This window comes from Pleurodeles waltl, chromosome 4_2 (assembly GCF_031143425.1).
Source record: "Pleurodeles waltl isolate 20211129_DDA chromosome 4_2, aPleWal1.hap1.20221129, whole genome shotgun sequence".
Taxonomy (NCBI): Eukaryota; Metazoa; Chordata; class Amphibia; order Caudata; family Salamandridae; genus Pleurodeles; species Pleurodeles waltl.
The window spans coordinates 422,589,546-422,612,966 of NC_090443.1; the positions used below are offsets into that span (position 1 = coordinate 422,589,546).

The window sequence follows — 23,421 nt, forward strand, 5'->3', positions numbered from 1 at the left end:
ACTTACTGTCCAGTAGTAGTAAATAAAGTAACCTAAATAATATTGGTAGTTTGTGTACTTTTGCCTTCGTTTATTTTATGAGAGCATGAGTACCATTCAGTCCTTTTTAATGGGTTGCTATGTTTGCATTTATTCTTGTTTGTTTGATCTGCATGTTTTGACTATCATAAAAAACCATAAGCAATGACAGTGTCGTGATTGTGTATGCATGTCGTCACAGTATGCAGATCAAACACATAAAGCACTAATGAAATGTAGAAAGGCTTTTATCCTAAGAAAATGAGGGAATCAATTTATTTTTGTACATCAGTTCGTAAGCAAAAAAGCAACCATTCGGTCTTTTATGCTGTTGCAGATCGTTACTTCTGTCAGTCACTGAATTGTGTATAACAGCTGTGCAAGGTCTGTTCACTCCTCTCACAATTAGCCCAGTATATTTGAAGCACCTGGTAGGTGATTATTACTCCATATACCTCGGTTTGGATGTTAACTCCTTGGTACTCAAAGCAAGTGAATCGTCAGAATTTGCACGCTGGAGAAGGGACTATATCATAAGTGTAACAATCCTTCTCCAGTGTCTTTGTCCTCTAATGATCCACCTTCCAGTCTCCTGCCCTCCTCTTTAGTATAATGTAATGGACCTTATGTGATCTGGGGCTTTGGAAACTTGTCCTCCAGTAGAAAGGCTAACCCTACACATGTGGTGAAGTCAGTCCCTTGAAGAGCTGTCTGAAATCCTCTAAAGTAGACAGTCGTTAGCCCAAAAAGGAAAGACTGGTGAATTAAGAACATTAACGTTTTGCAGTGGGAATCTTTTCTGGATTCACGTGCATTATTCCACCATCTAGTGGTTGGAGCCGGAATTCTTTGTATAGTAGTAGTCCTTCTCTTCCCTTTGTTTTTATTTGTAATAATTTTTTTTTTTTTTTTTTTTGCTCCGATCCCAAAATATGGTGCCTAATCTACCCCTTCCTGACTTCATAAATCATCCCATGAAACTTACACATGGGTTGCCATCTTCAGATTCATTTTTTTTTTCTTCTTTTTTTTTCTTTTTCTGCCGTTGATTCTGGAAGTGTGGCTGAAAGATCTTCAAGAATTTGCGGGGATGGGGAGAATGTTTCGTTGAGAGGTAAGACAGAAAAACATTTATTTGGAGTCAACAAGTGCACAATTACCCCAGAGAATGCCCTAGCAAGGTGCTCCCTGTTCCAGGTGGCATGGAAAATAGACAATTTTGATTCTGCCCAAGGTGCCCTCAAAAGATGCCCAGAAGGATAGCCACCATGTGTGTAACCTCTGTCTGCAGTTACATCACTGAAGTAACGGCTGCTACACCTCTGCAGTGTTTATATCAAAAACTCTGATGGTGAGAGAAAAACAGAGACTGGCACACCACGTCTTGCAGGGCCAGAAAGAGGCTCAATCGCTGAAGGACCTGGGGTTGTGTGAGGAGGAGGATAATAATGCTGAGGTGGCCGAAGGAAAGCGGTCAGATGTTGAGATGAGGGTCACCAATGTTGAAAAGGAACATCAGAAGTCGAAGGAAAAAAGCCCTCAGATATGTTTATTAGACTCTAAATCGGTCAGACCTGCCTCAGTATCTTGCAGACCGAGAATAAGCATAAGTCAAAAGAACCCCTCGGATTCCATTCAAAGAGTACCATAGGTGGTGGCATGGCTTTTTAGAAGGCCACGACTTTGAAAGATGACCGAAGCCAGGAGAAAACAAAAAAGCCTTAGAACAGTACTTTGAAGGCAAAAAGAAAGTTGGCTCCCCTGCTCAAAGCAGAATATTAGTCTGAAATCGAACAAAAGAAAATGCATCTTGAAGCTGAGATGGCTGTAATTCTTCAAAAGAAAGCGTTCAATGCTTCTCTAAAGATTATCAGAATTCCGGCAAAAGCCTTGCTGGAAAAAGCAGAGAGGAAGAAAGATGTAGAAGAACTCGAGCCCCCAACAACACCTGAACCTCTAGAGGAGGAAGAACAAGACATCTTCGAGGAAGGGCTTGTTCCAGGCCACAGAAGGGTTTGAGTACCTTGAAAACACAGTGGCAAGATCTAAAAGTGGACTCCCCAGAAAAAGGAATAAACACCTATCTCTTGAGGCCTTCACCTCCTGATGACATTGGAATGTACAATCAACTCACCAAAAGGGCTTCAGATAAGTATGGTATACAGTTGGTGGAAGAGAAAACACATGTTCGGTGGCATGTGTAGCTGCAGATACACATGCTGTGCATAGTCCGCCGTCTGGTGTTGGGCTCGGAGTGTTACAAGTTGTTTTTCTTCGAAGAAGTCTTTTCGAGTCACGAGACCGAGGGACTCCTCCCACCTCGGTTCCATTGCGCATGGGCGTCGACTCCATCTTAGATTGTTTTCTTTCCGCCGTCTGGTTAGGACGTGTTCCTTTTCGCTCCGTGTTTCGGGTCGGAAAGTTAGTCATTATCTCGGAAACTACGTCGGTATTGTTTCTTCGAAGAAAAACAACTTGTAACACTCCGAGCCCAACACCAGACGGCGTACTATGCACAGCATGTGAATCTGCAGCGACTAATGCCACGAACAGATGTACACTGGGTAAGTGACATTTTCCTTATGCTTTTTACTAAAGACTTTGCTTCCATCTCAGAGCAAAACTCAGTACCGCCCTATAATGCCCAGCATACTGGACCGGGGAAAAGTGGCCTTTAAAGAACGAACAACATGCAGGTGCGTAACACCAAGGGCCACAAAGAAAAATAAGCATTCCTCAAAGGCCCCACCTTATATCAAAGGCACAGTACCGGCAGACACTATTATTGCAGCAACAGCAAGAAAGAGAGCAAATATTCCCACATCATATGGGCCACCTCCGGACAAGGAGAGCAAGAAAATAGATATGGTGGGAAGGAAATTTGAAAAGGGAGATACTATGCATTGGTGCATTGCCAACTCTAATGCACTGCTAAACAGGTGTGCCTTTCAACATTGGGAAGAGACGCGGAGTTCATGAAACACCTCCCTGAGCAATAACGCAAAAGAGCCGCAACCCTCGCAGAGGAGTGAACAAGCATAGCAAATACCTGTCTGAAATCAGCTGTTGACACTGCAGATACAGCAAGCAGACAGATGAGGCCAGGGACCACCCTAAGAAGACAAGCTTGGCTAAGAATGTCTCAATTCAAAATCAAGGGCCAAGCAATTAACATCAACACCCCCTTTAGTGTGGTCAACTGTTTGAAAGTGTGGTGGATGACACTTAGTAACAATTAAAGGAGGAGAATGAGATCTCAAAATCCATAGGGCCTTGCAGTTCCGGGGAAACCTAAGAAGAGTATCCACACTTATAAGAGGACAGATAGCGAAAGGAAGTTTCGAAGGCTCAACTTCCTATCTGGGGGTACAGACCTCCAGCCAATCACAAACGTGAGCGCAGCAGTGGCAGTTTAAATCTACCCTATGGCAACCCTTACAAGGGAGAGTAAGAGGGAAACTGCAGCCACAAAAAGGAGCAGCAACTCCAGCTAATAAGTGACTCTATACAAAGGAGCCACCTCTCACACACCACTTGTGGGAGAATAGGTAAAGGATCTCTTCTGAGAGGGGGACAATAACTACAGACAAATGGATACTGAACGTTATACGATTTGGCTATTGCATATAACTAATAGTCACCCCCAAAGAGCAGCTCAATGAAAGTAATCCATTGAAAAGAGGAAAATATCAGATTGTTAAAGGGAGTGCAATAACTTCTTCAAAAGGAAGCAATAGAAAGAGTGCTAGAAGATGAGAACAACCAGGGTATCTACTCAACATACTTCTAGATACCAAAACAAGACGTATCTTTGTCCAATTCTAGACCTCAGATTTCTAAACAAATTCATAAAAAACACAAATTCAGAATAACTCTGCAGGTGGTCATACCACAACTGGAAAAACATATATTTTATGTTTACAATAGATTAAAAGATGCATATCTCCATATCCCAATGAACATCAGGCACAAAATGCTTGCACTTTGTAGTAAAAGGAGAACAGTTTCTGTTCAAGGTGCTCGCATTTGGAATAAAGTTGGCACAAAGAGTGTTTAGAAAGTGTTTGGCAGTGGTGCCATCACTTCTAAGAAGACTGGTACTACATGTTTATCCCTATTTAGACGAATGGTTGGTAATAGCGAATTCACAACACAAATCCAAGCAACACATAGACATGGTGATGTCAGTCTTGCACATTCTGGGGTTCGCCCTAAGCTGAGGTAAATAGTCACACCTACCGGAACAAGGAAAGCTGTTCCACTGAGCGAGAATCAATTCAATAAAGGGGGAAGTATACTCTTGCGAGAAAAGAATGAAGACTTTACTACATGAAACTCACTGATATCTTAGGGGGGGGGGGTCATTCTCTGACTGAGGGCTGTGTAGAAGATATTGGGGAAAATGACATCCTGCATGCCTCATATAACACATGGGAGGCTACATATGAGACCAATACAGGAATGGATTCAAAATCAATGGTCACAAGCCACATGGAGTTAAGAAAATCTAGTGGTTGTCACACAGACAGTGCAGGAAGAAATGAAATGGAGGAACAAAATAAATCTAGCAGCTGGAAGACCCTTCTCAGACTCATCTCCTACAGTAATCATTACCACAGACACCTCACATTTTGGTCTGGGAGCTATGTGGAGACACTCCAGGTCAGAAGACTTTAGGGAGATCACCAAGTAGTCCAGCATATCAATGTGGTAGAACTAAAGACAATGATCCTAGCCTTAATAACCTTTCAGAAACAGTTGTGGGGAAATCACTGTTTATTTAGGCAGACAACACAACAACGATATTCTGTCTCAACAAACTGGATGGAACAAAGTTCTTTGCACTGTCAAGCCTAGCACAAGAGATCTAGAGGTAGTGCGAACTAGAGGCAAACATAGCAACAATACCCCTGCAAAAGGACAACGTACAAGCAGACAAGCGTTCACATCACACGAATGGAAACTCAAACGGATTTTCAGAGAATGGGGAACACCAAACCTCTATATCTGTTTGCAAATGTCAATTCTTCGCATCCAGGCACCCGTACCCCCAATCTCTGGGAAATACTCTCTCGATATATTGGTCGGGAGAATTTGCTTACGTTTTCTCACTTGGTTACACAAGGTGATCAACGAATGCAAACAATCTCCAATGGCACTAAATCTAATCGCGCCACAGTGGGCGAGACAGCCCTTGTTTACATACCTAATAAAAATTGCACAGGACAATGTACAGGCATTCAGAATCAACTCTCCATGCAAGGTGGGAGAGTTCTCCATCCAGAACCAAAAATGCAAAGTGGCTCCTGAGGACATAAAATTTGGACACTCAAACCTACCAGAGAACACAGTGGTGATTCTCGGGGAAGCCCACCAACAAGAAAATGTTACTCAGCAAAGTGGAAAAGATAGTCAAATTGGTGCCAAAGACATTTTCTACTACAGGACAATACAAAAGACACAACAGTTTTACATTACCTTACTCATCTGTTGGAGAGCAAACTGAATTATGCTTCATTAAAATACATAGATATAGTGACCTACACAAGAGGCCAAATAGGAAAGAGTTTCTTCACAACACCAGTAATCAAAATATTTCTGGAGGGAGCAAAACGATTAGCACCTCCAAGGAAAGTACCAGGACCAACATCGACCTTAAATTTAGTGTTAACACAACTGAGGAAACCTATTAAACCTCTTCACAATGCATCCTTATCTTTTCATCTTGAAAACAGCTTTTCTGGTAGCAGTGACTTCTCTGCCTAGTGCAAGTGAATTACAAGCACTCACAATACAAGAACCAGACCTGCAAATACAGAACGACGGAATAGTCATAAGGACAGAAAAGGTCGTATCTTTTTTTCCACATCAATCAATTCAGATACCAAGCTTATTTCAACATGCAAAATCTAGCGGAAAGAGTGCTGCACACATTAGATGCCGAAAGAGCGATAATGGATTCAAAGGAGAGAAAAAAAAAAGATACCATTCAGAAGGGGAAACCAACTTTGATTCTTTTGCAGGAAAAGGAGGACACCAGTTTAAATGTGTACAGTTGCTAGGTGGATTCCAGACTATTCAGATGTCATGAATCTGCAGGATTAAATCTCCAAATCACTCGCAAAAATAGAGCAACAGTATCTTTTCACACAAATGTACAGTGGCAGGATATTTGCAGAGCTGCTACTTGGTCACCATTGCACACTTACAAAACACTATTGCCTAGACATTCAAATAAACAAGAAAGCTCATGTAGGGCAAAGGGTACTGGAACATTTATTTTCAAGCTCTAACTCCATCTTCAAGCCAATCAACACACTTAAAAGAAACAAAAAATGCTACCAAATCAATCTCGAAAAGATTCACGCTGCAAAACAAAATGGTTTATCTGTAGGAGTAGTTTTGCAACTTGAAATAATTTTTTGGGATTCACTTGCGAAAGAGCCACCCACCCACCTCACAAGATGAGGAAGCGATGTAAAAAAAATAGTGCTATACAGAGAATCCATACCCAACAATTAGATGGCGGAATAATGTGCAGCATGTGAATCCAGAAAATGTTTCAAGCTGCAAAACTGCTCCTAAAGGTAAACCATTTACTTTTCATTTCCTGCCTACTTTTCACACCCCTCATTACCTCATCCACACACACCATAGTACCATGCTAGATCCAATACATTTTAGCTTTGTAGGTGTTTCTGATCTGTAGACATCTCCTCATTTGTTATACTTATTTAGTATTTTCCTTCCTTAAGGTTTCCACCAGTGCAGCATTGTGATCCCTTGACAGTAGTTCATGTGATAGAAGCTATTTCTCAGTCTTTACACTCCCTGTTTATTTTAAAGTTCTATGTGCATTGCTTTTTTAGCGAGCTCTTTTGGCTGTGCCACCTGCCTCAAAAGTACCTGTGTGGTGCAAACCCCACTGGTGTTAAAAGGCAATTAAAAAATATCTAAAAATAGGATGGATGGATGGATAGACCTGCTGGGAGATTGACCTTGCACCACAACTTGTGTTTCTAGAGTTTGAACGCAGACCGGCCAGACCGCCAGAGGTCCAAAACCCCAAGGACACGGAGGCTTGTGAGTTTCAGCCAAAAGTGGATGAAGTGCGCCAGACCCCTCAGAAAGTAAGGCCGGTGCCGTCCCTGGTCCCCAGACCCCCGCAGACATCCTTGGTGAAGTTTGTCGGCAATATCTACACTTTGAAATGCAGGTATGTATCTGCAGAACAGCTCATTCCCACGACCCTCCACTCCCACTACGAGTAGGGGTAAAAGGTCAGATTTACTGTACCTCAATTTTTGCAAAGCATACAATCTAATTTATATGTGCTGTGCTAATTTCCTAATGGCTATTTGGTTAAGGTTAAATTTTCTACCTTCCAGATAACTGTAGTCTGATTGTGCTCCTGAATTCACTGCATTACATCGTTCAGTACATCTCACTTTTTTTCCTTCTTCTATTCATGATCTTTGTGCTACCCTTTTCTCTCTGATGCCAGAGCCATAAGGAGAAGATCTGTGAAAATCTTTTTAGGTCTGGTGTTAATGAAAATCTTTTGATTTTAATATTCACTGAAAAAAAGGTTAACGTGATGTTATAGTAAGGCGAAAAAGTCAGTTTAAACATAATATTTTAAACTCTAACACTGAAATTCACCAGTTACAGTAAACTAAACAATTTTGGGCCCTCACCATGTATAGTTACAATCTATGGTGTAATTTCAAATGCCAACCGTGATGTTATCCGTGATAAAGAACGAGTCCTGAGTAATGTGATATGTGAGATCAGAAGCAGTGCATGGCGAGGGCAAGTAAGTTACTTCACGTAACTATAACTGGTGAATTTGTGTTTTTTGAGTTGAATTTTTTTTGTTTAAACTGACATTTTCCCCTAACTGGAATGTCACTTTAACCCATGGATTTTTCAGTGAATTTCTCAGTTTTATTTTAATATCATGAAGGATATTACCATAACGAACTAGAACATCACTTTAACCTTTATTTTTTTCTGGGAATTTGTAAGTCATTTCAACATGGTTAGATTTTCATCCCATACGTAACTATGCCAAACCAAGACACGCACAGTTTTTGGCCACGTGCAGCATAAGTTTGGTTGCAGGGCCAGGCCCTACACCCAACTACCCATATGAGGCCAACCCAGCCCCCCTCCCCCACCCCCCAACACACACACACACTTTCTAAAAAATGTTTTCCGATCCCTGGATCAACCTGATCGCTTTATTATTTGAAGTTGCATGCCCACAGACGACATACCTCCTATCCCTCACATGTGGCAGGTGGTAGGAAGTTTCCAGTGAGCTCTGCTTATTTTTCAGAGTTAGGATTGTTGTCCTTCTGAGTTCCGTTCATGGATTTGTCGTCGTTCTGCTGTCAGTTTAGCAGCTTTCCCTGTTCAGTTACGTGTCTTTAAATTTGTATAGTTCAGGGAGTCTTTTTCCTCAAACTGGCATTAGTAATTAAAGAAAGCTCTTCAGCCCTGCAAAGCCAGTGGGTAAAAATAACCTCTGTGCTTACAATCTGTGTAAAAGTGCATTTCCTGCTTGTACCAGATCACAATTCCCAGCAAGCACTGCAGGAGATCAGACTTCTGCAACTTCAAAGGAAAGGCCTGTGTGGAACACCATCTAGAATGTTTAAAAAAAGTGAAGTCTGGAAAGGCAAAACATTCCTAGTAGCAGTTTCCTGTATATACCTTTTACTTCAGAGTTGCAACACTTATCTAAAACATGCAGTTATGCACATGTAATGTACACTAAAGCAATCCCTTTTGCTTTTCTGCAAAACCCATAAGTTCAACTTTGACAGTATAAATTGCTCCAGTGACCCGTAGGACGCTTTGAGCAGGGTTTTGACTTTCCATAATTATTTTCACATTTGTACCTTTTTGGAGGCTCCTGGAGAGTACACTCCTAAGACCCCTTCCCTGAGAAGAGAAGTTTTAGGACTTTCCTAGAGATGGGTTTAATTATTAACTAGCTTTGTGTAATCAAAATGTTTACAATTTTTGAATAAAAAATACTTATACATTGAGGGGTTTTGGCTTAGACCATTTAATCTGTTCATCAGGTTCAGATCTATCCAACTACAGCTCAGAGATAGATGCTTTTGTGTTGCTGTCTCAGCCCTAACTGGTCCGTTCCAAGAGACTGACAACAGTCACTGCATATGGTTCTCCCAGAAGGTACAGCACTCTTCAGGACGCCCCTGTCGGATTGTCGAGTCCTCTTCAATCTCCGGGGAGCTCAACTAAGAGAATTCAGACTAGAAGGGGGTGATGGAATATACACCATTCCAGTTTCACCCACATTACAACACAAAATATATTTAGGTGAACCAGCACAGTGCTTATAACCTCTGCCTCTTCCCCAACCATAGTGTTATCCTATAGATTCTGCCTTGCCTTTTGTTTCAAAAAGACTTTGAGGTACTGAAGAGAAAGGTGTTTGGCACACCTAAAGAGGTAGCAACAATTGTTCTCCAAGAGGAGGCAGGTCTCAGGCTCCTTAGTGGTACATACGCCAAGGAAGATGCCCTCTACCCAGTCAACAGAGGATACCTAGCCCAGATGAGAAAAGTAAGCTTATTGATGCCACTGGGAAGTGTATAGCAGTTGGCGCAACCACTTTCAGATGTTGCTGTTGAGAAATGACCACTGGGAAAGGAGATGGAGGCCCTAGTACGACCCTCTGAGATTTAGCAGAAGGGGGTTGAGGAGCTGGTTGTGGAAAGAAGGATAATATCCAGTGTCCACAGCATCATCCAGCTCCGCAGCCACGCATGGCTTTGCCTCTCTGGGCTTAAACTGACAGTCCAACTGCACCTTCTTAACTTCCCATTCAATGTAGAACATCTCTTTGCCCCCATGTGGATGAAATGTTAGTGACACTCAAGGAGGACACTGAGATTGCAAAGCCCATGGGTACCCTGCAGTCTGCTACACCCAGGGACGACTTTGGCACACAGATCAGGGGCAAAACCAAGGGCTGGCAGGGGAAACTTAAGGGTAGGGTACAGGCAAAGGAGCCTCAGCTTCCAAGCACTGACTTGTTGACACTTTTTTCGCACCCCGTGATCACACAATACCTGTGGAATGGGTGAGATTGAGAGATTTCCTCTCTTGTTAGGAAATTTCCTCCTATCAGTGGGTATTAGTGGTTCAGCAGGGCTGATGCTTAGAATTCCACACCAACTGCTGAGCATACTACTACACCTGCTCACCCTCCGCCTAGATCACTTGACTCTTGGAAGAAAAGGTAAGTGCACTCCTTCAAAAGGAGCAGTACAGCCAGTGCCCACCACAGCAACAGGGAAAAAGTCTGTTCACTGTACTTCCGAAGTTCAAAGAAAGACTGCTCCCTCCAGCCCATCTTAAACCTGAGCCTGCTCATTTGGTACATCCTGTCAGAGCACTGCAAAGTCGCAGCCTTTCAGGACATCCCACTGCTCGGTCAAGGAGCTTTCATGAGAGCAATAGATCTCAAATACGCCTGCTTTCACATTCTTATTCACCCTGTCCTTTACAAGTATCTTCAGTTTGCGGTACATGGAGAATGCTACCATTCAAAGTACTACCCTTTGTGGTCACCTCAGCTCAAAGGCTCTTAGCCAAGTGTCTGGCAGTGGGGGTTGCTGCTCTATGCAGAGCAGCTATCCATATTGTCTTATATTTGCAACTGGCTGGTCGAAAGCAACCGTGTTTAGCACATACCCAGACATCTCTAAATGTGGTTCACAACTTAAGATTCTCACCTTTAGCCCCAGCAGCAGATCCAACCCTTCCCCTGGAGTCTAGTTAAGCGTTACTGGGAAAACATACCCCAACCAAAAGAAGGTGCCTCTTTTTGGCTCCCTAATCCACAGGGGCGTTGGATCTCACGTCCTCAGCCACACAAAGACTGGGCAGCATGTGACACATGGTGGCTGGGGGAAATGGATGCGGTTGGGTGCCCCGTCCTTAGCCACAGAAGGGGCTAAAAGCAGACAGAGTGGGGCAAGGAACAGCTGTGAGGCCAAGGAACCGAGCCATAGCCCGGGACTCCTTAGTGAGCTTAAGCGCACTTTGTCTCCGACGAGACCGGTACCATCGAAGGGCATCTCAGCAAGTGATTGCTGAACATCTCCCGAAAAGCCAGACGTCCTCAACTGAGCGTGGCGCCAAAGGGTCACTGTCAATGCAATTGATCTGCCCAGTGAGTCAGAGGTGTCCAGTCCACATTGAATTGTGAACTTAGCTCTGTCCCTCCTGTCAGCGACAGCTTGTGATGGATTGGCCTGGGCCTCCTGAGGGCCCTGTGGCAGCACCTGTGCAACTGTATCCCATAAAGTGTGGTTGCAGCGGCCAAAAAGGTATGCAGTGTTCTCAGACCACAATGCCAAACTGGAGAGAGATACCATTTTCTTCCCACGGTAGTCCAGTCTTTTTGACTCCTTGTCTGGGGGTGGGGAAGGGAATGCACCAGAAGAGGAAGTAGCCTGAATGACTAAGCTGTCGGATGTTAGATCAGAAATTTAGGGTCGTTAGGAGCAGGCCCATGGTGGCGGGAGATTTTCTTGTTGACAGGAGCCCCTGTGGTGGGTTTAGACTACGTCCCCAGCAGTGAGGGCTTCATTAAAAGGCAATGGGGGTTCAGATGTGGAATCCACAGGCTGAAGCACCTCAGTCAGGGGGTTAGTACTGACCACCAGTGAATGGAGCTAGAGGCCCAGGACCTCAGCCACTCCCTCCTGTGTAGCCACGGTAGGGGTAGAAAGCATGCCAGAGTCAGAGGAGGTGTCCAATCTACTGGCGTCACCCAATTCCTGAGCCCAGTCCATATAAGTGTCTTCAGGCTGGTATTCTAGAGTTTCCAGTGGCCACTCCATACTCTCACCGTACCCATACCCATATGCATAAGGGTCAGGGTCCAACCTGGGGAAGGAGGTCCCAGTTGAAGTCGGAATCGACGTCTGGCAATGTTGCTCCGGGTTGCAGTCTGGAATGAGTACGGGGTCGACGTAGATTATCGGCCCGGCGGACGTCATTAGCATTGACCTCTGTACCAGCGCGGGACAAAGTCGCAGTGGCATGACCGGTGTCTGCTCAGATCAGGTCCTGGGGAACCCACCAAGGCCGAAGCTGCTGGTGCGTAACCCAAAGGGAGCCCTGCCGACCTTATTGGGCCCGAGGGCATCACAGGAGGGTTAGTCTGCCCAAATACAAGCGCATGGCCTCATAAAACTTCCTGAATTGGGCAGGGGGGGCTCTGGCTCCCGGAAACTCCCAGGAGGCACGGAGCTGACCCAGAAGCAGACTCCGAGGGCAGGGACCTTGATGGACGATGCTCCTTCAGCGTTGCATTGTCTGAGCTAAGTTGAAGAACACTTGTTCTTCTTGTGACCCGAACATCCCAAAGACCTGGAGTCTGACGAGGACAAGTGGTGATGACTTGGGGAGCTGTCACATGACCTTCCTCGAGTATGAGGCAGGAAGTGACGTGGTGTTGAGCACTGGCCCCTCAGAGCTTTCGTATGCATGACCCAGCACTCAGAGTACGACTTGTGGTCGTGCTCCAGGCACCGCAAGCACATGAGGTACGGGTCCGTCACCGACATGGGGTGACAAGAGTCACACGGCTTGAGTCTGGTCTTGCGGGAAGAAATCTCAAAGCACCAAGTTGTCAAAAACGTTGACGAAAAGGTTGAAAAGTAAGTCAAAAGGCGACTGAAGGTGTAGCTCCTCTCCAGATGTGCGAGTAGGCTGGCGTGGGTAGAAAAGAACTGACGTCAGCACGCCAGGGAGGCTTCTATGTACGACCATGATGCCAACGACAGACCCAGAGTCGCCCGATGCCACCTGAATGCATGCAATGGTACTGCTTGAAGAAAAATCTCCAGATCCAGTCTGACATGGGGGAAATTTTAACATAAGTAATCTGCAACTAGAATATGTCTCTACCAGATAATTCATTACAGAAGGTAAGTAACTTGTTCATTAACTTTAACAACTGAATGAAGCTCTTATGTATGATGGCATCTGGCACAACATTTGTCACATATGATTGCATATGAGCCCACTCTGAGCAGTGTCTGAAAACACCATAATCGCGAGCAACGGATCAGTGAGAAGGCCGGTTGTTAAGGACAAGAACTTAGCTCTGTTTCCAGTGGTTGAACAGGAGCAAACTATTGTCATGACAGCCTTTCTTTGACCCACTTCTGCAGGTGACCGTTACCACTGATACATTACTCTTTGGATGGGCTGCATATCGTGACAGTCTAAGAGTGCTGGATTGCTCTTCACACGAGGAGGAAAATCAACTATCCAAAGGGCTCAGTGCCATTCACCTAGCCCCGGAGTTAATCTTGCTTGTCTGTGGCAAGGTGGTTCTAAAAAGGACTGACTTGACAGTGATGTACTACATGCAGAAATGCAGACTCTTGCCCCTGCCGTCTGCACTAGCACTGGAGCTTTAGAACCGGGCAATTGGCCACAAGTTCATGCCTCAGCAGAACACCTTGGGGGTCAACAACAAGTTTGCAGAGTTAAGCAAGATGCAAAAACAATTCAATGAGTGTGAGCTATACCGATAAGTCCCCTACAGGTACTTCCCAGTTATCAATCTATTTGCCACCCAGAAAACACAAAATGCCCAAGGTTTGTCTCCAGGTAAATGCACCCACAGTCCACAGGCAATGGAGTATGGATAAACTGGTCATGAATATTTACCTACTCATTTCCAGCTCTTTCATCCCCTGCGTGGTGAGGAAGGTCCCCATGACTCTCATCCTGTTTTCCTCTCCTTGGGCTAGGCAGTCATTGTACTCAATGCTCCTGGAGATGTCCCTCAGTACCCACAAGAACCTTCTGATCTGGACTGGCTTTCTCATACAGCAAAACAGCCACATCAGGCACCAACACACTAAGCAGCTCAAGCTAGCGATCTGGCACCTGAGATTTGGGAGTCTGACTGCCCAAACCTCCCAGAGGAGTGAGATGACAATGCGTTAGACATTTATGCCTACTGCACATGAATGCTATGCAGCCAAGTAGAAAAAATGTGTTCACAACTAAACTGACTACCAATTAGACACCTTAATGTCCAGGTTAAGGATATACCATTTGCTATATTTCACACTCTCGTAAGGCAGGTCTAGCATACACCTCTACATAACGTCATTCAGCCACTGTAACTGCTTTGATCATCAAGAATGTATTTGTTCTAAAGCGTTGTAATACAGACATCGTCCTGTTTATTTAGTAACATTTCTCTCGTATTCACCAACACTGCATCTTAGATCTTCCTCTGCCTATTTTCTGAGAATCTCTATGATTAGCAAACTTAAGGTGGCATAGCCATCTATTATCAAATTGTAAAAATCTGGAATACCTTGCCACTTGGATTACATGTCAATATTTTTTTCCTTTTTGGAAAGCACTCACAACCTTGCTTTTTAATTCATAGACTTGATGTTTAGCCTGACTCAACTTCACAATCCTTGCACCTGTCTGCCCAAATGGGATATTTGTGCACTTTTCACATTCTGTAAAGAAAAAATAATTAATATGATGGCCTATACAAGGGTTTGATTGAACAGTGACATTGAGAGCATTTTCACTTGATTAACTGGGGTTCAGTTTTTGTTTAGATGTTTTAAATTCAGTTTCTAAGACGAATTGATAACTTGAGTGCTGACTGCTATTGTAGGACACAGAGCTCCCACCTTGGTGGGCTTTGAACAGCACATTAATTCTGACAGATGCACTCTGAAAATCTGTAATCACAGCTTAAGAATGTAATTCTTGCTTCACAGGGTCCAGTAATTCTTGTTTTGTTCCAGGGGATCCTCATCAGTCATAAGCATTCAATAGTCCCATCCATGTGCGGGACCCCCAAAGCACTTATTAAATTATATCTACATTGTACATAGTACTTAACATGTACATTATTATATGTATGTATAGTGTTTATAACAGAGTTTGATATAGAGCCGCATTTTCATAACATTCTTGGAAACAGCATAAAAGGAAGCGTAAAAGAGCCAGACATAAGGCTGTCCCAAGGTGGTTGTTACCAGTATCTGCAAAATTCCAATGAAACAGCACGTAATTCAGCTAATCTGGTCATCACAGTGTGTGTGTGTGTGTGTGTGTATATATATAGCAAGTGGCAGATTTCTTCTGGCAAAGTAACAGACTGAGCAAAAGTCACAAACAGTGTCTCCTCCCCACCCCCACCCGGTCTTGTTCTTTGTCTCTTAATGAGGAATAAACACTCAATTTGGGGAGGGCCATATGTGTAGGAAAGTACCCTCTTTTGGCATGGTCGCCCCCCCCCCCCCCCCCCCCTACTTTTTGTATGCTGTCAGTGTGTTTTTGACTGAGTTCACTGGGATCCTACTATCCAGAACCCCAGTGACTGCTCCGTCCCTCAAATTTGATTGCTTAGGACTTAGCACCCCCCCCCAAATGGCATACTGGTGCCCCATGTAAGTCCCTACTATAAGGTCAATGGGGCACCAGGGGTTCCCCAGGGGCTGCAGCATGTATTGTGCCTATGGGAGCCCAAGAAAAATGTATCTGCAGGCCTGCCATTGCAGCCTGCATGAAAAGGTGCATGCACGCTTTCACTTCAGGTTACTGTAAGTCACCGCTATGGCATGCCCTCCTAGCCCAGAGAGCAGGGTGCAAGTACCTGTGTTTGAGGACACCCCTGCATGAGCAGAGGTTCCCCTTAAAACTTCAGCTACATTTTCCTGGATTTGTAAGTGCGGGGAAGCCATTTTACCTGTGTCCTGCTACATAATGCTAACTCTGAACCTGGCCATGTTTGGTATCAAACATGTTGGAATTATACCCAAACAATGTTGCCAGTATTGGTTGTATGATTCCATGCACTCTGGGGCCTCCATAGAGGACTCCCAGCATTGCTCCTACCAGTCTCCCGGTTTTTTTTGGCCGGCCTGCGCTGCTGCCACCCCACAGACAGTTTTCTGCCCTCCAGCTGCTTGACCAGCTCAAGCGGGAATGCAGAGCAAAAGATTTCCTTTGGGAGAGGAAGGCAATACCCTCTCCCTTTGTAAATATCTGTTACATGGCTTGGAAGGGTTAGTCTCCCCAAGCCACGCCTTTGAAGTGCACATTTGGTGCCCTTCTTGCATAAACTGTTTTGCACCAGTCCAGGGGCCCCCGCTCTGGCGTGAAACTAGACAATGGAAAGGAGAGTAACCACTGCCCTGTCTAAGACCACCCCAGGGGTGGTGCCCATAGCTCCGCCAGGTGGCTACTGATTTTTGCCATCTTGAATCCAAGGTAGACGGAGTCCCCTGAGAGCATCTGTGTGGCCAGGTCAGACAGGTGACTTCACAGTCCCCTCCTGATATGTGGTCACCCTGCTAGGTGACTAATCCCCCTTCCTGGGATATTTAGGGTCTCCCTCCAGGGAGGATCTTCAGATTAGATGTGCAAGATTCCAGCAGGACTCCTGTGCATGGTATACTTCATCTTCAGGCCACCGGGACTGCAACTGGACCCTTCAGGAACCGACAATCTGCAACTCCAGCGATGACTCCGCTCTGCAACATTGTTTCTCCGGCTCCTTTCAGCAACTGCAACATTTCTCTGGCTGTGCATCCTCTGAGGGCAATGAGTCTTCAGCCTGCGCAAGAAGTAATCTTCCCTTGGATTGAAGGAGTCATTCCACTGCAACTGTAGTCACCAACTGCAGCGATGACTGCCTGCATGGATCCTGTCATCTGTGAACTGCGTGGATCCTGCATCACAGGAGGTGGTCTGGAGTGGTCCCCTTGCTCCTCTCTACCATCCATCCAATTTGGGAGACTGTAAGCCCTTGCCTCTCCTCACAGGACAGTACCCCTGCGCACTGCAACTCTTGCAGCTACCAAGGATTGTTTGTTCCTCCAAGGGATCTCAGGCTCTGTGTAGCCCCAGCCTCCAGCACTCTTTCCTGCAAAGCACAGTCTCCTGCCTGCTGCTCTAGCGACATTGAATGCCTCGTCAGGGGTGCTGAGTGGGCCTCACTTCATCTCCTGTGCCTGCTGCCTGTGGGGGCTGCTTCCTCTTCTTGTGACCTTACCAGCTGCTGAGGGTCACCTCAGACTCCCCTCCTTGGGTCGAGTACCTTGGGCCTTGCTGGTCCTTTTCAGCCTTGCAAAACCTTCACCGACTCTTGCATTTGCCAAGGCTTATTGGTGGTTTTCCAACACCACTGACTGCCTGCCTCACGGCCTCTGACGTGGGGCATCACTTGCATCACTCCTGGAACTCCTCTTCTGCTCCTGTGCTGCTGCTGACTTTATTCATCCACTGTCGACCTGGTCCTGGATCCACTTACGGGCGGATAATGGCTCCTGTCACATGTGGACACTCTAGTTTGAACTGGACTTCGTCCCATTCTTTTGCAGGTCCTCTTCTGTCAGGAGCCACCTTAGGTTTATTCTAGTCTTGTCTTGGTCTTGCACAGTCCTTTTCCAAAGCTCTCCTGTTGATTTGGGGAAAAAACAGGTACTTGCTTCCTCTCTCCTGGTCGCTGGGGGGCACTCTGATACTAGTTCCTCCAGCTGCTCTCTACAGATTCTACTTCCTTGCATGGGAGACTGCCTTTCACATTCCACTTACTTAGTAATATGGTTTGGTCTCCCCCAGGACCTTCACTATTTTCTATTGTTTTACTGTTTGCTATTGCTTTCTATGCTAATGACTGACTACTAATGTGTATATAGTAGTGTTTACTCACCTCCTAATGGAGTATTGCCTATACAATATTTTAGTATTAGTGTTATAATAAAGCACCTTTAATTTTGTAACACTGTGTGGTCCTTTGGGATGTATGATGTAACAATATATACACTTGCAAAGCATGCCTTTACAATGCATTAAGTACAATGCATGGTCATTACCACACATGCACTTACATGCTAAAGGCATATGCATGGTAAAAAGTAGAGGTAAGTATAACATATATATATATATATGATAATATTTGTGTGTTTGTGTTCGATGGCATGTGTAGCTGCAGATGCACATGCTATGCATAGCTCTTCCGACATCTAGTGTTGAGCTCAGTGTTATAATTTGTTTTTCTTCTAAGAAGTCTTTTCGGAGTCATGGGATCGAGTGACTCCCCCTTTCGGTTACAGTGCGCATGGGCATCGACTACATTGTTAGATTGTTATATTTCTGCTGTCTGTTTCGGACGTGTTTCCTCTCGCTCCGAGATTTCGAATCTGAAAACCTATTTAATCATCAATATTGTTTCAATCACGTTTCCATCTAGCATCGAACCGATAGTACAGTCAGAATCTAGATTTTGCCCTTCTGGGTGCATGCAGCCGACTTAGGCCTGTTTGGGCCTACCGTGTGGAAGCCTGATGGATCCATTTTGATTCTTCCCTCGGTGCCACGTGAAGTTCCCATATACAGACCCACATCTGGTTTGTGATGTGTTCCTTTCTCCAGACCATTGAGGGGAAGATTGCGAGGCCTGTCGATCGTTGTGATCCAAGACGACCTTAAGTGATAGCAGAGCCCGAAGATTAGAAGTGGCGTTGAAAAGTACTGAACATCTCAACATCATGGAAGAACAGGTGCAGACAGCAGTCTCCATCCGAGATACCGACTCCGAGCAAGAATCGCAAGACGATAGGCTTATCACTGCTGGCCAGCACGTGAGTCAACTGCCCCTACGCCCATATATAAAAACTACCGAAGGCCTTGGGTACACCACTGCTGGCAGGTCATGGTTCGGCCCGAAAACACTGTTGTCGACTGACCTTCGGGTTCGGCGCCGAATAAGGCCGCTCCTCTGTCCGCTTTGGAGTCGAGCAAGTCTGTTAAAAGTTCCACTTCGGAATCCAGTAAGCCTCCTCACTCCTTGGAGTCGAAAGATTCGACGCCCTGCTTTGAAGCCGAAACAGCCGACTTCATTTTTGGGACTGTAAAAGATTCAGGCTTCGGAACCGAAATAAATTCTCATACACAGAGGAACAGGGACGTTCGAGCAAACTTAAACAAATCTCAAAGCCGATGCAAGAATCTTGCAAGCCTTCTGATGACATTGAGATTCAGCCAATATTGGAGGTTATGGATGAAAGACAATCTAGGATCCATATACATAAATAGACAGGCAAAATTATTACTGCACCTCCTTTAAAAACTAAAAGAAAGATAGCTTTTCAAGTTGAATTAGACTCTGCTCAGCCACCAGCAAAGATTAAAAAACAAAAGGAGAAACCAGCACCTGTCCCTACTTCTCCTCCTCATTCACCACAGCTTTCTTTTTCACCTCCACACAATAGTCCACCGCCATTACCTTCTCCAACACACACAGTACTCTCATGGAGATACAGTGGATCCTTGATCTATATGACCTTGATCCTATTCCGGAAAATGATCCTGAGCTATTACCCCTCCAAGCCTTCTCCACTACTGCCTACACATGTCTTTTCTAGGGCAGCTGCTTATTGTGGGGTGCTTATGCACACTGATCCCCTAGAGGAGGACTTCTTGTTCAACATTGTCTTCCACTCACTCTAGATACCAGTGCCTCCCTATGCTACCTGGAATGGTCAAACACGCCTACCAAATTTTTAGTGAGCCTGTCAAAGCTAGAGTAATTACTCCCAGAACTGACAAAAAATACAAACCTGCTCCTACAGACCCAGACTACATCACACATCAAGTTCCTCCAGACTCCGAAGTGGTGATTCGGCTAGGAAAATAGCTAACAGCCAATCATCAGGGGATGCTCCCCCACCTGATGATGAGAGTAGAAAGTTTGACCCTGCTGGCAAGAGAGTAGCCATGCAAGCAGCTAACCAATGACGAATTGCAAATTCACAAGCACTTCTTGCCAGATATGATAGAGCCCGCTGGGATGAGATGCGAGAATTCATACAGCACCTCCCCAAAGAGCATCAAAAGAGAGCACAACAGTTTGTAAAAGAGGGACAGGCCATAAGTAACAACCAGATAAGATCTGCCCTTGATGCTGCTGATACAGCTGCAAGGAGTATAAATACTGCCTTTACAATAAGAAGGCATGAATGGTTACGCTCGTCTGGTTTTAAACCAGAAATTCAACAGGCAGTACTTAACATGCCTTCTGATAAAAAATAAAAAAACACTTATTTATCCCTGAAGTAGATACCACCATTGAAAAACTAAGCAAAGACTCTGATACTGCCAAAGCAATGGTAGCATTATATACCACACCATATAGAGTCTCCGTTCGCAGGAGGATTCAAACCACAATCCTCTGAAGTTTCTACCTCTCAGGCAGAGCACGGACAGCAGCAGCAACAATATCAAAGAGGGGGGTTTAGAGGGTCCTATAGAGGACAATATTTCAGAAACAGAAGCAAGCTCTAAGCCTCAAAACAAGCCACTACACCATCCAAACAGTGACTTCTTTCCCACCCCTCCACCACACACATCTCCTGTGGGGGGAAGAATACAGCAATTCCACTCTCATTGGCAAAATATCATCACAGACAATTTGGTGTTATCAATTATCCACAATGGCTATTGCCTAGAATTAATCTCCACCCCTCCAACCATTCCACCACGTTACCACAATGTCCCCAGAAAACAACATTCTGTTTCAACAGGAGGTACAATCCCTGCTAATGAAACAAACAATAGAATTGGTCCCACATTCTCAACAAGGAACATGAGTATACTCATTATACTTCTTCATTCCCAAAAAAGATGGCACTCTAAGTCCTATTCTAGACCTCAGGACTCTCAATTTATACATCCTTTCAGAACATTTTCGAATGTTAACTCTGCAGGATGTCATTCCACTATTACAGAAACAAGATTTCTTGACTGCTTTAGACCTCAAAGATGTGTATTTCCATAGACCCATCCATCCAGCTCTCAGAAAATACCTCAGGTTCGTCATAGCAGGAAAACATTACCAGTTCAAAGTTTTACTGTTGGGCATAACAAAAGCTCCAAGAGTGTTCACAAAATGTCTAGCAGTAGTAGCAGCCTACTTAAGACAACACATTCGCGTCTTTCCATATCTAGATGATTGGCTAATAAAATCAAACTATTTTACACAATGCCAACAACACACTCTCTATGTAATAGAAACCCTCCATACATTAGGGTTCACTCTAAATTATCAGAAATCACACCTTCAACCAGCACAAGGTACATCCTTACCTAGATGCTATTCTAAATACTCAAAAAATCCCTAGTATATCCAAAATCTCCAAAATTTCACCCCACATATACAACCAAATCAACAATACACTAAGATTTATCATGACAATTCTAGGGATGATGGCATCTTGCATAGCCATAGTTCCACATGCAAGACTAAACATGAGGACTTTACAACATTGCCTTTCACAACAATGGTCACAGGCACACAGTCAACTTCAAGATCTAGTGTTGATGGACTGCCAAACGCACACGTCCCTTTAATGGTGGAATCTCAGCAATTTAATGAAGGGATGGTCATTTCAAGACCTTGTGCCTCAGACCATAATAACAACAGACGTGTGAATGATAGGTTGGGGAGCTCATCTCAACAATCATACCACTTAAGGGGAATGGGATCCGAAACAGAAACAATTTCACATAAACCACCTAGAATTATTGGCTGTGTTTCTTGCACTAAAAGCGTTTCAACTCCTTCTCAAGCAGAAGACTGTTCTGCTAAAAACAGACATGACGACAATGTATTACCTCAAAAAAACAAGACACATTCATCTCAACTGTCTCTGCTAGCCCAGATAATATGGAAATGGGCAATTCACAATCCCATTCATCTATTAGCAGAATACAATCCAGGAATAGACAACCAGAGGATTTCTTAAGCAGGAATCACCAACAAACTCACAAATGGGAGATTCACTCCCAAGTACTTCAGAAGTACTTTCAAAAGTGGGGAACACCAGAAATAGACCTGTTTGCAACAAGCAAACGCAAAATGGCAAACCTTTGCGTCCAGGTACCCACACCCTCAGTCCAAGGGCAAAGCTCTATGGATCAATTGCTCAGGGATATTTGCTTGCGCTTTTCCCCCTCTCCCACTCATTCCTTTTCTAGTCAACAAACTGAGTGAAAACAAACTCAAACTAATACTCATAGCACCAGCGTGGGCACGCCAACCATGGTACACCACACTGTTTGACCTCTCAGTAGTACCTCACGTCAAGCTTAACGCAACACAAACAGATCAGACACCCCAATCCAGCAATGCTCAATCTAGCAATCTGGCTCCTGAAATCTTAGAGTTTGGGTATCTAAATCTTCCATACGAGTGTATGGAAGTCATTAAACAAGCAGGAAAACCTACCACCAGGCAATGGTATGCTAACAAATGGAAAAGATTTGTTTTCCACTGCCAAGCAAAACACATCACACCGTTGGATGCGTCCATACAAGACATCATAGTATATTTACTACACCTACAAAAAGCAAATCTAGCCTTTTCATCAATCAAAATACACCTCACTGCAATTTCGTCTTTTTTGCTAAATAAACACAGAAAATCCCTATTTAGGATACCAGTCATTAAAGCCTTCATGGAAGGACTAAAACGAATCATACCTCCAAGAACTCCACCAGTACCCTCATGGAATCTGAATATTGTACTTACACGACTCATGGGTCCACCTTTTGAACCCATGCACTCTTGTCAGATCCAATTCTTAACTTGGAAAGTGGCATTTCTAGTAGCAATCACTTCATTACGAAGAGTTAGTGAAATACAGGCTTTCACTATTGAAGAACCCTTTATACAGGTACACAAACATAGTTGTTCTCCGCACAAACCCAAAATTCCTACCAAAAGTAATTTCACTGTTTCATTTAAACCAAACAGCCAGAGTCAGTGGCAGAAAGAGCACTGCATACATTAGAAATAAAAAGAGCTCTAATGTAGTATATCGACAGAACAAAAGCATTTCGTAAAACTAAACATTTGTTCGTCGCATTCCAGAAACCCCATACTGGTAAACCTATATCCAAACAAGGCGTAGCCAGATGGATAGTGAAGTGTATACAAACTTGTTACCTGAGAGCTAAAAGACAACTACTCATTACACCAAAGGCACACTCTTCTAGAAAGAAAGGAGCAACAATGGCCTTTCTAGGTAACATACCAATGACAGAGATTCGTAAGGCAGCCACTTGGTCCACACCTCATACTTTTACCAAGCACTACTGTGTAGATGTGTTAGCAGCACAACAAGCCACAGTAGTACGGGCTGTACTAAGAACATTGGGGGTGACCGCAAGGGCTGCCAATGACTGAAGCCCCTCCAACAGGCTGGCGGTGCTTCCTTGCACATTCTGACCAGCCTGTTTCTGGCGGTTGTCACCGCCAGGAAGAGGCTGGCGGTAACGGGTGTCTGGGGGCCCCTG

At 44.5% G+C, this 23,421-nt stretch overlaps 1 protein-coding gene across 8 annotated transcripts in view; it reads left to right on the forward strand.

Annotated features, from left to right (window-relative positions):
- The window catches only part of WIZ (WIZ zinc finger), a 688,842-nt gene that overhangs the window by 641,733 nt on the left and 23,688 nt on the right, over positions 1–23,421 (forward strand). For 7 of the 8 annotated variants that reach the window (XM_069231671.1, XM_069231674.1, XM_069231677.1 and 4 more), the window contains one exon: positions 7,042–7,234. The exons of the other annotated variant lie outside the window; for it this stretch is intronic. In XM_069231671.1, the coding sequence (XP_069087772.1) occupies positions 7,042–7,234 (193 nt within the window). The remainder of the gene's footprint in view (positions 1–7,041; positions 7,235–23,421) is intronic. 8 annotated transcript variants of the gene reach the window in all.